Below are 14,967 nucleotides of genomic sequence, written 5' to 3'. Positions count from 1 at the left end.
CTGATGCATTCAGGGGCTTATGTGCTTGGGTTTTGTAACATAACTGCCTTTTAAGTGATTTTTTATTTGCAAATGAAAAATAAGGTCCAGAGTCTATGACTTCTTCAAGTTCTTTAGTAGCTAACAGTATGTTCCAGTTTTTCTTGAAAATATCACAGAATTGACTAACATCACTCGCATATGTAATAGGGAACCTAAGTTTCTCACCCCTGAGATCTGATTCAGAATCACCTCTTATAGTTTGTTCTGAGAAATAACACAGCAAACGTATAAAGTAAAAGTGTATGTAAGACACTGTATTCACTGGATGTAGCAATTTTAGTGATCAATGCTACTTTTGTCTTCTTTTCATGGATTACTGTATCTGGTTTTCTCACACCTATTTTTTGAACTATTGGTAATGAGTGATCCCATGCGATATAAACATCATCATTTTCTATAATGCTTTGTGGCTCATGTTTCCAACATTTTTCATCTACTTCAATATTATAATGTTTGCACAATCCACAGTTCAGCAGTCTTGCCACATTATTATGCCTTTCAGTACACAGTCCTTCTGCTATTAATGTATCCCCCCCCAGCAACAAGATGTGCAACTGTTTCCAATTCTGTTTTACAAAACCTGCATTTGTGTGTTTCTCCCACATGTTCCATAGACTTTGTAAACCAATGTGTACATAGTACACAATTTTGGGCCACCAAAATTAACCTTTTGCCTTTTGGTTTAAATTCACCTCTCCTTAAGCATCCTGCATTCGATCCTGAGCAACATGAGATTGTTCCAAGAGTTTTCGGTATTTACAACTATATTTATGAATTTTTCACATTTTTTGCCTTCTCATCTGATTCTTCACTTTATGTTTTTATTTTGTTTTTTTGGCACATTCAGTTGCTGCCTGATTTTTATCTACTTCTGGTTTGACTTCCACTCCTGCTTGACACCAATATGCTTCTGCTAAATTAAGCAGAGACATCATCTTAGACTTATTCTTCTCGTATTTTAAACTTTCACTAATTTTGGGTCATTGTGAGGTCACAAGATATGTATGCAGTCCCATGACTGCAGATCAGTACATGTAATCAGTTTCGAGGAAGCCCATAACTCTCTCAAAATGAGGAATATATAACCTTGATATACACACTGGTTTTTATAAATCATTTGATAAGCATGAAGCATTTTTCTTGTTTTCCTGTCCAACTGATCCAATACCTTTTGGGGCCAGTCAGTTACTCCAAAACTGTAACCTAGGACAAGAAGAACAAATTGGTTTATAGCTTGGAATTTGTTCCTAGATGTCAGAGCTCTTTTCAGTATTAATTTTAGTCTTCTAAAATATTCCATACTAAGTTTTTTTCGCATTTGTTCATGTTTTATTATTGATCATTCATCAGTTTCCAAATATATAGAGACTCCCTCTTGCTAATGTTCTTTTGTATCACATTCCTGTCTCAGACTGATGTTTTCTTGGTGCTACAGTTTTCCTGCTTTAAAGGTTGCTTTTGCACATTTATCAAAATAAAATGGCATTATTATATCATCTGAGAAAGTTTTGACCAGTTGTGGTTGTGCTTTCACTTCTTCATCTGATGAACTATACAGTTTTAAATCCTCCACAAAAAGAAGATGAAAAGTGTTTTCTGGGAGCCAAATTATAGTCATGACTTAATCTGTTAAGTAGACAGCTTAACGGGTTAAGGGCAAGATAAAAGAGAAACGGCGATAAAAAGTCACCTTGGAATGTCCCTCTTTGAGTTTTTATCCCTGGAATAATAATTTGTCCTTTATCATGGCTTAACTGCATAGGGCTTTACCATTGTTTTATAGTCACTGTAATGTAATTGATCAGTGTAGGGTGTATCTTATGCATCTTATACATTTTAAGCACTCTTTTATCCATGAATGTGAGATACAGTCAAATGCTTTTTTGTAGTCTATCCATGCCATTCTTCCCCTTTTTACAGTTCTCCGTTATTATTTTAACAACAAGTAACCCTTTGTTCCATATGACTTTCTTTTGTTACCCTTTTGTTCTATTGCCATGATTGAGTTTTCTTCTAAATGACTATAACTTTGGTCGCATCAGTTCTATTGTATAGTTTATACATCATCGGAAGGCAAGTTATTGGTCAATACTTTTAGGATAGCTTGCAGGTTCGCTCTTAAGGATGAGTACTGTTTTTCATTTTGTTAACAAGAATGGCATCTGGGGTGTGCATATAAATAGTTCTTACTCATGGCTAAATCTTCATGTAAAAGTGGCAATACTTTTAGCCAGAAGCTAGGTCCTACATCTGGGCCTGGGGTTTTCCATTTAGAAGCTTTTCTTAATTCTTTTTCAGTTTCTCTGGCCTTTATTTCATCCCATTTCATATCATGTACATTTGAACTTCTTATTCTTTCTTTTATTTTCTCTTTCCATTCGGTATCTGTTTTATGTTCCACGAGAGCTTCATAGATATTTCAACAAAATGTATCTATTTCTTCTTTTTTGGTGATGTTTCAAGTCCTTTTGCCTTGTTTCCCAATACTCTATAAAACTTTTTTGGGTCATCAATAAATTGCCTATTTTGTACTTTATATTTATCTACATATCTTCTATTTTTTTCTTCCTGTGCTTATAACTTTAGTTTATAATTTGCAGTAGTGTGCAATAGATCCTGATCTGTTCTGATGCTTTGCATTGCTTTTATTACGTCTATATTTCTATTTTTGTTGATTTGTTCTCTCATCTGTACTCTTTAACAGTGAGACTTCTTGTCTTAATTGCTTTATAGTTTTCTCTATTCAATACTTCCATGATGGCATTTCATTTCTCTCCTTCCTTTCCCTTACTGCCCTGTGTGTTTATGGTAAAATTGTATCTGTTATTAATTTAGCTGCACAGTAATATAGCCTATTTACTTCTGTTATATTACATGCATTTTTATGAACAGTCCTGATTACTCTTATCAAACTTCTAACATTTTGGGTCTTATTGACTTTCTTTAGTCTATTTCTTTCACTGATCTCAATATGTCTATCCATCGCTATTAAATCAAGCAGCTCTTCCTTTAGGTCATTTTCTTCTAAACTAAGGGCACATTCATTATTCTCAGTTCCCTGCAGACATTCTACAGAAGGTTCCAGAGTATCTTCCCATGCTATATTCTCTTCAGTTTCATCCATTGTCATCTGTTGCTCTTTCACTGGCCTATCACTCCACAACATTGACTGCATCAGGGTTGCCACAGTTTCCTGTTTCTTCCCTTGCTGTGCAACTCCAGCTGAACTTATGTACTGGTTTGCTACTGATGTCTCTGGAGTACCTTCATGTGGCAACTGATCAGATGTTTCCCTTTCCACTGGTTTCTGCTTAATTTGGCGCTCCATTATTTTATTCTGCTATGGTGTTATTAGAGTTAGATTTTCTACGCTAAATCCTTTACATTGCAAGTAATCCATAATCTCAGTTTCTATTTTTTTAACTTTTCCATTATCAATCCTCTTTTCTACTTTCCATCTTTGTTTTCTTACTTTTTGTATTGTAAAATTTTCCATATCTGGATGTCTTTGCTTGCATTTCTCTTCAAATATCTTTGGTGCTGCTCTTTTTGTATTGATTGGTTTTGCTTTCACCTTTGCATAAATATAACACCATATTAAATCTCTTTTTCTTTCCCATGTCCATATTTCTTCTTTAGATGCACCTGTTCCTCTTTTTTCTCCTTACTTGGGGAACTCTTTGCTCCACCATACTGTTATATAACCTGTGTTAGATTTTCTACACTAAATCCTTCATTTCACTGGTAATCCATAACTTCAGCTTCTATTTTTTTAACTTCTACTTTACTAATCTTCTATTTTACATTCTTTCTTTGTGATGTTATTTTTTTGTATTCTGAAATCTTCCATATCTGGATGCCTTTGCCTGTATTTCACTTTCAATATCTTCAGGGTTGCTTTTTTGTATTGATTTATTTGGCTTTCTCTTTCTCACAAATATTGCATCATATCAGTTGTCTCTTTCTTTCCAATGTCCATATTTATTTTTCTTATACTTTTCAAAAATCTCTAGATTTTGTTCTTTATATTTTTGCACTTCCTCAGTTGCTTCTTTTTTTCCAAACAGCCCAAGGTTTCTCAGTCTATATAATGTTTTTCATGATTCTGTTGTATTAATGAACACAAATTAGCATTTGAAACTTTTGACAGTTTTTCTTGTGTAAGTAATTTTCTTTCCTCTAATTTCTCTCTTAATCTTTTTGTATATCTTCTGTTTGGAAATTCTGGACTTCTTTAATAATAACAATACATCATTTCTTTCTTATCCTCAATAGTCCACGCTATCACCTTTATGGCTTCTTTTTGGCCTATCAGTTTTTGTGATTTTTGTGGACTATTACTTCCTTCTGCAAAGGGGGGGTATCCTCCCCTGAGCCTGGTCTAGCCTCATTGTAGAAATGTTTTTGTTGTTTTCAGAGCTCTACATTGTCATTTTTTCCAATCTTGACACCGGTCCTCCTACCAGGATTAGGCCCTTTTTTATCCTGGGACTTGTGGACCCAGCTGTCTTTTTCATTTTTTAACCTCCTTCTGTCCATGATATATGCTATATAAAATACAGTCTATACATCAGTGTCATCTTGGCGAGATTTTGTAAAAAACAGGGTCCACCTTATGAAGGTACTCATCAAGACTTGAGGAGGAATTCAGTTCCAGCAATACTACTCACATTTGCTTGCTGATTTTATCATTTCTCCATTTGGACTCTGTTTCTCCATTCAAAACCATCTCTCCATTTGGACACCAACTCTCCATTCAGACCCCATGCTTCACTGTATGTCTTTGCTTTTGTAGTTTCAAGTTTCTGTCATAATGTCTTATTTTTCAGTTGTTTTATCTAAAGAAAATAAATTGTAACATTCCTCACTGAATGTTGTTAGTATAACTGACTTTATTCTCATCACCTAATTGTGGACAGTAGCATTTCCTTTTAGGGGTCATTATATTTATCTGGGAAGAGTGGTAGGAAGGGTCTTCTTTCGGTTGTTCTCATTAGGGGTCATCACAGTGGATCATCTGTTCCCATTTCTTCCTGCCCTCTGCATCTTGCTCTGTCCTGTCCTCAGCATCTTGCTCTGTCACACCAACCACCTGCATGTCCTCTCTCACCACATCCATAGGTTCATAGGTGTTTACTAGGCTAATGACCACAAGGGCCTTTTTAAGCCTAGCCATGCATCCCAAATCTCTGACAAGTTCTGATACCCTTGATAAGTGTAAGCATGGAACTGGGAGATAAACCATTTACAGGTTATCTGTTTGCATTAGAAACATACGTGCCAAACCAGGGATGAATTTCTGGTTTCCCATCCAATTGCACAAGTTGCACTTGAATTGGGTTAGGGAGGAACTCTGCTTCACATGGCTGGTGAGCCTGTCCAATGATGGGGTAGTCTCTGAGATACATACCTATCTCTCCAGCAAGTCCATAAACCTTATCTTAGGTCTTCCTCTTTTCCTCTTACATGGAAGCTCCATCCTTAGCATCTTTTTCTCAATATACCCAGCATTCCTCCTCAACACATGTCCAAACCAATGCAATCTCACCTCTCTGGCTTTGTCTCCAAACCATCCAACCTGAGCTGTCCCTCTAACGTACTGATTCCTATACCTGTCCATACTCATCACACCCAATGCAAATCCCTAAAACTTTAACACTGCCACCTCCAGCTCTGACTCCTGCCTATTTGTTAATGCCACAGTCTCCAACCAATATAACATAAATGGTCTCACTACCCTCTTGTAGATCTTCCCTTTCACTCTTACTGGTACCCATCTGTCACAAGTCACTCCTGACACTCTTCTCCACCCACTCTACCCTGCCTGTACTCTCTTCTTCACCTCTCTTCCACACTGACAATTACTCTGAACTGTTGATCCCAAGTACTTAAACTCATCCACCTTCACCAACTCTACTCCCTGCATCCTCGCCATTTCTCTATCCTCCCTGTCATTCACACACATATATTTTGTCTTAGTCCTGCTGACCTTCATTCCTCTCCTCTCTAGTGCATATCTCCACCTCTCCAGGGTCTCCTCAACCTGTTCCCTACTCTCACTACAGATAATGTCATCCTCAAACATCATAGTCCATGGGGAATCCTGTCTGATCTCGTCTGTCAACCTGTCCTTCACCACTGCAAATAATAAAGGGCTCAGAGCTGATCTTTGATGTAATCCCACCTCCACCTTAAACACATCTGTCACTCCTACCACTGAACTCACCACTGTCACACTACCCTTGTACATATCCTGTATCAGTCTTACATACTGCTCTGATACTCCTGACTTCCTCATACAATGCCACAACTCCTCTCTAGGCACCCTGTCATATGCTTTCTCTAAGTCCACAAAGACACAATGCGACTCCTTCTGACCTTCTCTATACTTTTCCATCAACACCCTCAGAACAAGCATCACATCTGTAGTGCTCTTTCCCGGCATGAAACCATACTGCTGCTCACTAATCATCACCTCCCTTCTTAACCTAGCTTCCACTACTCTTTCCCATAACGTCATGCTGTGACTGATCAATTGTATCCCTCTGTAGTTACTACAGCTCTGCATATCACCCTTATTCTTAAAAATTGGTACCAAAAAACTTCTCCACTCCTCAGCCATCCTCTCACTTTCCAAGATTTCATTACAAAATCTGGTTATAAACTCCACTGCTATCTCTCCTAAACACCTCCATGCTTCCACAGGTATGTCATCTGGACCAACAGCCTTTCCATTCTTCATCCTCTCCATAGCTGTCCTTATTTCCTCCTTGCTAATCCATTGCACTTCATGATTCACTATCCCCACATCATCCAATCTTCTGTCTCTCTCATTCTCTTCATTCATCAGCCCCACAAAGTTACCACAAACTACTGATTGAGATACTTTGTTCTTAAGAAACTGGTGACTCATCTACAATTTTGGGGACTCTTTATCACATGAGGAGTCATAGCTCCTAAGCTATCCTCGGTATAACCTCTTAATAGTTGTTTATTATATCATGGCTTGGTTACTAGACAGTTCCTGATTTGGACACCTACTAGGCAAACAGGTCACTATGGGTCTAAGTCTCCAACTACTATTGAAACAAATTTGCCCAGTATACAAAATAATGTAAAATCCATCAAGTCAGTGGGGTCATATTAATATCTGTCTGGTTTTAGGCAAATAATTGTAAACCGCAAGCTGTATAGGGCAATCTCCTTTGTAGGTCCTGAAAATAATGGGGGTTGTAGTCCCAAGTAATTTAATTGCCGCGACTAGTTATCCATGTACAGTGGTTTTAATTCATCGATCAGTGGGTGTTTCATTCTTTTTAATCTATTTAATTAAAAATATTGCTGATTTGAGTATGTAGATTAATCTTATGTTTGAGGTGCCTCAAGCTCTACATGCTATCATCTGCAGGAAATATATGCCTTTAATACGGAATAATACAAAGATTTTGCTCAGTTTACTGCAAGCACATAGAGCTTAAAAAATAATATATATATATATATATATATATATATATATATATATAAAGCTGAACTGCCACAGTAGGAGGAAAATTCTTTAATGCAAGGTCAAAGTGAGCACTTTCACGACCATCCAGATCGCTTCATCAGACTAAATAAAGCATCTCACACTTTGCTTAATATATATACCTTTCACATAACCATTATGAACTTCAGTATTTTGAGTTTTCAGTATTTTGAACTTTCAGGATTTTGGATTCAGTATTTTGAATTTCAAGATTATGAGCTTTCAAGATTTAGAAGCGGACCTATATATATATATATATATATATATATATATATATTTATGTGTGTGTGTGTGTGTGTGTGTGTGTGTGTGTGTGTGTGTGTGTGTGTGTGTGTGTGTGTGTGTATAATATTATTCTTATAAATATATTTCAGTTATGAACATTGCATCAATGAGGCAGTTTGTTGAAGTAAGGAAAAGCCAGAATAACTGATTGAAAACTCAGCTGATCGAATAATACTGGCTTTTTCTTAGCAAGATTGCAGTACAAAGAAGAGTGGGAAATTCATCCTTTTCTCCACTGTAGTGCAATTTCTGACTTTGTATACCTATTTAGCAGTGGGTAAAGGGGGTACAGCCCCCCCCACACACACACACACACACACACACACACACGAGAGCTGCATAGGAGCTTGTTTTGTGATTCAGTCTTTTGAAGATCAATGTTTTCTGGTTTTGTGTAATGACATTATGATGAAATGTCATATACCCATACATAGCAGATGTAAATATTTGCACACACATGTATATATATATATATATACATATATATATATATATATATATATATATATATATATATATATAAGGGTCTACTTCAAATAAATGAAAACAAATTTATCCAAAAAGGAGAAGACCAAGACGACAACACCGAAGCATCATTTAAACTACTCACCACATAACTGACAATTTACTCAGGGAAAGGATGCAGTCGGCCTGCATTTCAAAGTTTGCCCTTTTCCCCACTATAGTGCATTCTCAGTTGGTAAAATTAGGTAAGGGGTGTGGGGAGGTGAAGTCCCAAATGCTTCAGTGTTTTTTTTTTGTGTGTTTGTTTGTCGACTGCCTCCTTTTCCTGGGTAAATTTTCAGTTATATGAGGAGTCTTTTAAGTAAAGATTCATTGTTGTCATTTCAGATATTTACAATTCGGGTTAGTCAGTTTTCATTTATATTAAGAAGACCTATATATTTATATATACATACCCATACATACACATTCATATTTGAAGGATTTAAATGAAAGGGTCAAAGAATCAAATACAGATCTACCTTTGGAATGGCTAGATTATTTAAATTTAAAGGTATTCACTGCTCAAAAACTATGTAGTTTAACCTTCCTGATTTAACCAGTCAATCACAACTTATTTTGATGGCTCCCTTTCAAAAGGCCTACATTTATTTATTTATTTATAATCAAATAAAATAGCCATTCATGTTGAGTTTCTAATTATTGCACAAACTGTCCAAGCCCCATTGTGGTGGAACTCTGTTTGTTCAGTCTGTTTTCATGTTTGATAGTTATGTTTTTTTATGTATTAATTGACATATTAATGCTCAAAATCCAAAATCTGTTATAAAATTTAAATATTTTGTGGTTCAGAAACATGTCTTGATCAGGTACCAAATTAGAAACTGGATTATTGCATGAAGAGTCATGCGGCTATTAAAAGGTTAGCAGATTTCTTAATGAATTTCATTAGATTTTGTTAAAAAGGTTTAACTAATATTCTGTACTCATAAGAAATGTCAGCTTGGCTAACACATTGTCACATGCCACGTCAAGGTCCTCTCATGTGACCATATGCATAGCTGATTTGAACTGTGTTCTGTCTTTAATCAAATGAGTGATCACTGGTACAGGGCATCCATCACAGTAGTTACTGCATAAATCCATTATAATGTTAGTCTTCTTACACTGACCTTTAACCCTGCTAAGCATTACATAATTTGTTTAATGAATTGTAACTTTGCATGATATAGCTAAAGTATAAATTCAAAGTCTTATCATCTAATCTATAAAGGGAAACAATGTTAGTGTCTTCAATATCCATTGATTTAACTTTATACTCTCCAGTATCAATTGATTTAATATTATACTCTGTGATATCAATCAATTTAATCTTATATCTCCAATATTAATTGAGTTAATTTTATACTCTCCAATATCAATAGATTTGTTTTCAGGCAGTCTGTAGTATACTCAGTTTACTTTATTACCACAACAGTTCAAAGGCATCGATTTTCTTCCTGTCTTACTTCCTTACTGCCTAACCTTTGCACTCATAAGATGCTAATGAAAATATACCATAAACAAATATAATCTTCTTATGTAAAGATGCATCTCTGTACTTGCAGACAACATCTAAAATCCTTCATGGCCATTCTGCCAAGACTGATGATCTGTCAGAATTCTTGACTGCTCGTCTTTCTATTATTGATAATTTTATTGACAATTGATCCACGCAAACTGAAGTCATCTACTCTTTACATTTCTTCTCCATCAAGAATGAATGCATTGATTTTACCAGTTGTCAGTACCTTTGTTTTCTCCATGTTAAGGTGAAAACCCATTTCAAGACCATGTTTTTAATCTTGATTAGCAAATATTTCAGACCACGTTCTCTTCCAACCAGTAGTGTGATATTGCCAGCATAGTTAAGGTTGTTGATAATTCTCCTTCCATTTTATGCACCTCATTTTTCTTCAAAAATCTGCCTCATTATTGATTCATTCTGCATATAAATTAAACATGTATGGGAAAAGTATGAATCATTGTTGTTCTCCTTTACCATTTCTATGTCCTGCCTGAACTGTTCCTTCTTGATTGATGTAAAAATTGTGGTTGAAAAAGATCAGATCTTCTAGTATGCTCATACTTCATAGAATGACCCCAGGGATTTTTGTCATTTACACAATCTAAAACCTTGCAATAATCAGTGAAACACATGTATCTTTTTTTATTCATTGTGTCTTTTTAAGGATCCATCTTACATCTGTAAGGATGTCTTTCTTCTTCACTATTTCCTAAATCTTGCTGGGCACTTCTGGCAATTCTCTTTCTACGTGTGGATGTAATCTGTAATGACAATTTCCACAATTAGATCACATTATTTCAAGATTAATACTAGCACAGATCTTTTTCTGGTCAATTACACATGATGTTTTCTTCCAAATTTACTGGCATGCCTTGTAAGCATTGTAACAGCTGCATCTGAGTACAGTAGTATTTCATCGGGAAAGCCATTAACACTTGCTGCCTTGTTCTTCTGCAAGGTTTTCAGTGTTACTTCTACTTCCTCTTTCTCTTCCATCACTTCAGGATTATAAACTAATGTGGAAACAGTTGTTGATCTGTTTCTTTTAAAGGATATTAATTCAGAATAGTTTTTCCACCATTTTTATTATCTCAGCATTCAACATTGTTTCTTAAGCATCTTTTAACATTCCAACTTAAGGATGGCATTTTTTACTTTACTCTGGTTGTCTTTTCAAGATGATATTCTTCTTTCTCAAGTATTTTCTGATTCTATCTCCTTGCAAGTGTCATTGTAATGCTTAGCTAGTCTTATCTTGTGTTCTGTCATGTTGGAAATGTTACTTAAGAAGTAAACAATGACTCCAAGCACTGTCCAAATGAAGGTATATCCACACATAAAGGTGAAACAATACTTTCCCAAGTTTGCTGACATCACTGTTACTTTGTAAAGAGATGAAAGCACTTGCAGATTTCTGAAATACTGTATTTTCAATCATCTTGGATCATTTTATTCCACTTTCTTGAAAAGTGTGATGTTTCATCTTTAAGTTGTAAATTTTGTCTAACTTCATACAATTGTCTCACTTTCATGTCTGACTTTAGCTTCTCTATGTTTCTAAGCAATATTCAAATTCTGAGCAGTCAACCATTTTGATTATTTAAGTTTTCATTCCTTGCAGACTTTTCATTTTCTTCAAATATAACTTTCTTGACTTATTTTCATAATTCTTCTGGTACTCAGCCATTTGCATTTAATGCATTGAATTAATTTTGTAGAGAAACTTTAAACTCTGGCAGTATGTCTTCAAAATCAATACTTTTTAAATGGTTTACTATCATAATGTCAGACCAGACTCAGTCGAACACTGCTTACATCAACCCACGTCCACAAAAGTTGACATTGCCAAATCCCAACATTGCTGAATTACATCTCGAATGTGACCACAGAGCAGGCTTTAACATGGGTCAAGATAGGGGCAAGATTTGTAGTTTGGCAATGCTGGGTTCGACACTGTCACCATTCGACCCCTTGACTTTTGTTGAAGTGGATTTGTCAGAATCCACTTCAACATAATGATAGTAAACCTTTTTAAACACCTGGTTGGCTTATTTTACTTTAAGGTTTAGTTTGATTTTGCATAATAGTAGCTTGTGATCTGTGTCACATTCATCCCCAGGTTTTATTTTTATTGATTTTATTGAGCTTTTCCATTGTTTCTTCCACAGTTTGATTTCTGTACAATCCTTTTGGTGACATCTTGGTGACATGCGTGTGTGCATTCACCACTTATGTTGTTGAAAAATGTTTGACATGACCAGGTTGTTTGTCTTACAAAACTCTATGGCATATTGTCTCACTTTATTGGTATTAATGAACCCATATTTTCAAGCCACTTGACCTTCTTTGTTCACAACTTCTATATTTTAATGACAATTTGTATATCATGCCTGCACACTGTAAAATGATCAGCCTCAGTCACTTCTGCCACATTTGATGTCGCATAATATATCTCAATGACAGGCATATCAATTAATGGTCTTATCTCATAAATAAACATAAATGAAGCTTTTGGTGACTGTATTTCATTCTGGTTCTTGCAAGCTTCTTAATTATAAATCTGACACCCATTTCTTCTTTTTTCTTTCATTTCTGGCAGTGTATAAACTGTCCAAAGCCAGTCCATTTCAGCTCACTGACATCCAACAGATCATGTCATGTACATTCAAGTTCATTCTTGACTACAACCAGTTCTCCTTGATGCATAATTTATACATTCCATGTCCTAATCGTTATTACATCTTTGCAGCTTCTAACCCCCATTTCATGCACATGAGCTTCAACAGTTAGATGCCCCTCATTTAATGCACAAGAGCACTAGCAGTTAGATGTCCCCTCATTTAATGCACAAGAGCTCTAGCAGTTAGATGTCCCATCATTTAATGCATGGAAGCTTCAACAGTTAGATGTCCCATCATTTAATACACAGGAGCTTCAGCAGTTAGATGTCCCATCACTTAATGTATGAAAGCTTCAACAGTTAGATGACCCATCATTTAATGCACAGAAACATTTTCAGTTAGATGTCCCCTCATTTAATACACAGGAATTCCAGCAAGATAAATGTACCATCATTTAATGCACAGGAACATCAGAAGTTAAATGTCTCATCATTTCATTCACAGGAGCTTCAGCAGGTAGATGTCACAAAGGCTTTAATTTGTTGTAATTATCACAAAAGTGAGATCCCTTTCCACCAACACTACCCCAAACTTCTGCTACCCAATATGAGTTATTTGTCTTTGTCTGACAGTCCAACAGAAACTTCCCACCTTGGAAGACTCTGCTGGTGGTTAAACTACAGATACCCTAATCCTCAGTGTCACTGATGTACACAGGCCCTCACAGCATGACAAACTGTAAACCAAGCAGGAGTTGACTGACATAGTCATTGGAAAATTCTAATCAGAAAAGGCCAGTTTGGGATAATTAATAGTGATAACAGTCCTGACACTACAAGCTGTTGATAGCCAGATGGTGATATCACCAAATGTCCTGTGATTTCATATTTCTGTCCCTCAATAAATAAGAAATAAAGTCATATGACAAAAGGACTCTTAACTGTGCATTTTAAAGTATGGTGTTGTGGCTAAACATTTTCAGTGGTCTAACCTGCCAAACAAAGTAAGGCACCTGTGCCAGATACGTGGTGATATGGAATTACGTGGCCAATAGCGCCCAACACGAAATCTTCCATTAGAAGTGCAGCCCAAAAATCTTCCATTAGAAGTGCAGCCCAAAATGAAGAGTCATTTTTCTTGACATTAATAATTGTATTTTATTTATCTTAAACTTGGTTAAGTGGACTGATCCAACAAATACCTTTTTTAGATAAAACTCAAAAATATCAGTCTGGACAAGCTGCACACTTTTCCAAGTCTGGCTACACCTTCCTAACTTCCTCAAGCAGGAATATTTTATAATCTGCACCAGAAGCATAGCTAGGGTGAGGCATTGGGGCTAGCCACACTACATTCAATATGTCAGGGGGTATAATTGGCTGAAGTCTATTGATCAGTAGTACAGTACTTTCAATATTGGCATTTCTAAATGCCAATGCAGAAATAATGTTTTTGTGATCAAGACAGAAGCTTCCTGCTTCAGTGCTTCATGTGTGGGTGTAACTTGTAAAGAAGAAGAAGGCATCTTATTATTATTATTTTTTTTTTTTTTACTCTTCAGCTTGAGGACTGGACCAGGCACCAGATGACTCAGCTATGGCCCTGATCTGCACAATCAGATAACGGTATCGATCAATCCCCAGAAGACTGACTAAAAGATACAAAATGTCTGCTATGATTGCCTTTTAGCAGTCCTACTCTTGCAACCTCCTGTTCAACCAACACCTGAACATTTTTGATTTCTTTTCACTTCTATCTGCTTACTGGACCAGACATTCATCTACATACATAGATGTCACTGACTTTGCAGCTTTCTCTCATACATCAGCAGATTAACCATAAGATATTTGAGTGTGCCACTGTATTATATGAAATATTACATCAGGGAAATGATAGTCGGTGCTTGGAACCCGGGTAATTTGTAAAGCTACTTATGTATGTGCATATATGTGGGTGCTATTGTTTATTTCTTTATTAATATTCTACTTTTTTTTTAGATAAAGAAGAATATCACCTTAAAAAATGCATCCTATGAATATGAATATCTAAGTACCTGGAAGTCAGAAGATTCTACAAGCTTTTCACGTTCATACATTTTGGCTTTTTGGCAGCATGACATTTAATCAGGCTTTGCATCCTATACAAGATATATTTTCCTACTAACTGTGCAGTATATATATCATAAAATTGCTAATAAATAAACAAATTAATTAATTAGATTGTATCCCATTCACTTACTTGGAGTCTTATGTATAATAATTTAACTCTACAGAATGGTCACAGAGACAAATATTACGGGTCTATATTACATAGACGAAAAATCAAAATCACAAACACTCAAATGAGCAAAAACGCAGGTAATCGAAAATGTTATTGTGGGGGACTGTGCCCCCCACCCCCCTAAAAATATATTCCAACTCTGAGATCGCACTACAGTGAGTAAAGGGCAAATTTTCCGATCT

At 35.8% G+C, this 14,967-nt stretch overlaps 1 protein-coding gene across 1 annotated transcript in view; it reads left to right on the top strand.

Annotated features, from left to right (window-relative positions):
* LOC122796227 (snaclec rhodocetin subunit delta-like) overlaps positions 1 to 14,722 on the top strand; it is a 329,386-nt gene extending 314,664 nt beyond the window's left edge. Inside the window, exon 7 of the mRNA XM_044064542.1 lies at positions 14,503 to 14,722. Coding sequence (XP_043920477.1) covers position 14,503 — 1 coding nt within the window. The 3' untranslated portion in view covers positions 14,504 to 14,722. The remainder of the gene's footprint in view (positions 1 to 14,502) is intronic.
* The last annotated feature ends 245 nt before the right edge of the window (positions 14,723 to 14,967 follow it).

The sequence above is a fragment of the Protopterus annectens genome, chromosome 3.part0 (genome assembly GCF_019279795.1).
Source record: "Protopterus annectens isolate FY-2018-M chromosome 3.part0, PAN1.0, whole genome shotgun sequence".
Lineage (NCBI taxonomy): Eukaryota > Metazoa > Chordata > Ceratodontiformes > Protopteridae > Protopterus > Protopterus annectens.
The sequence above is the reverse complement of the archived record's forward strand: the minus strand, read 5'-3'. Positions and strand labels throughout refer to the sequence as shown.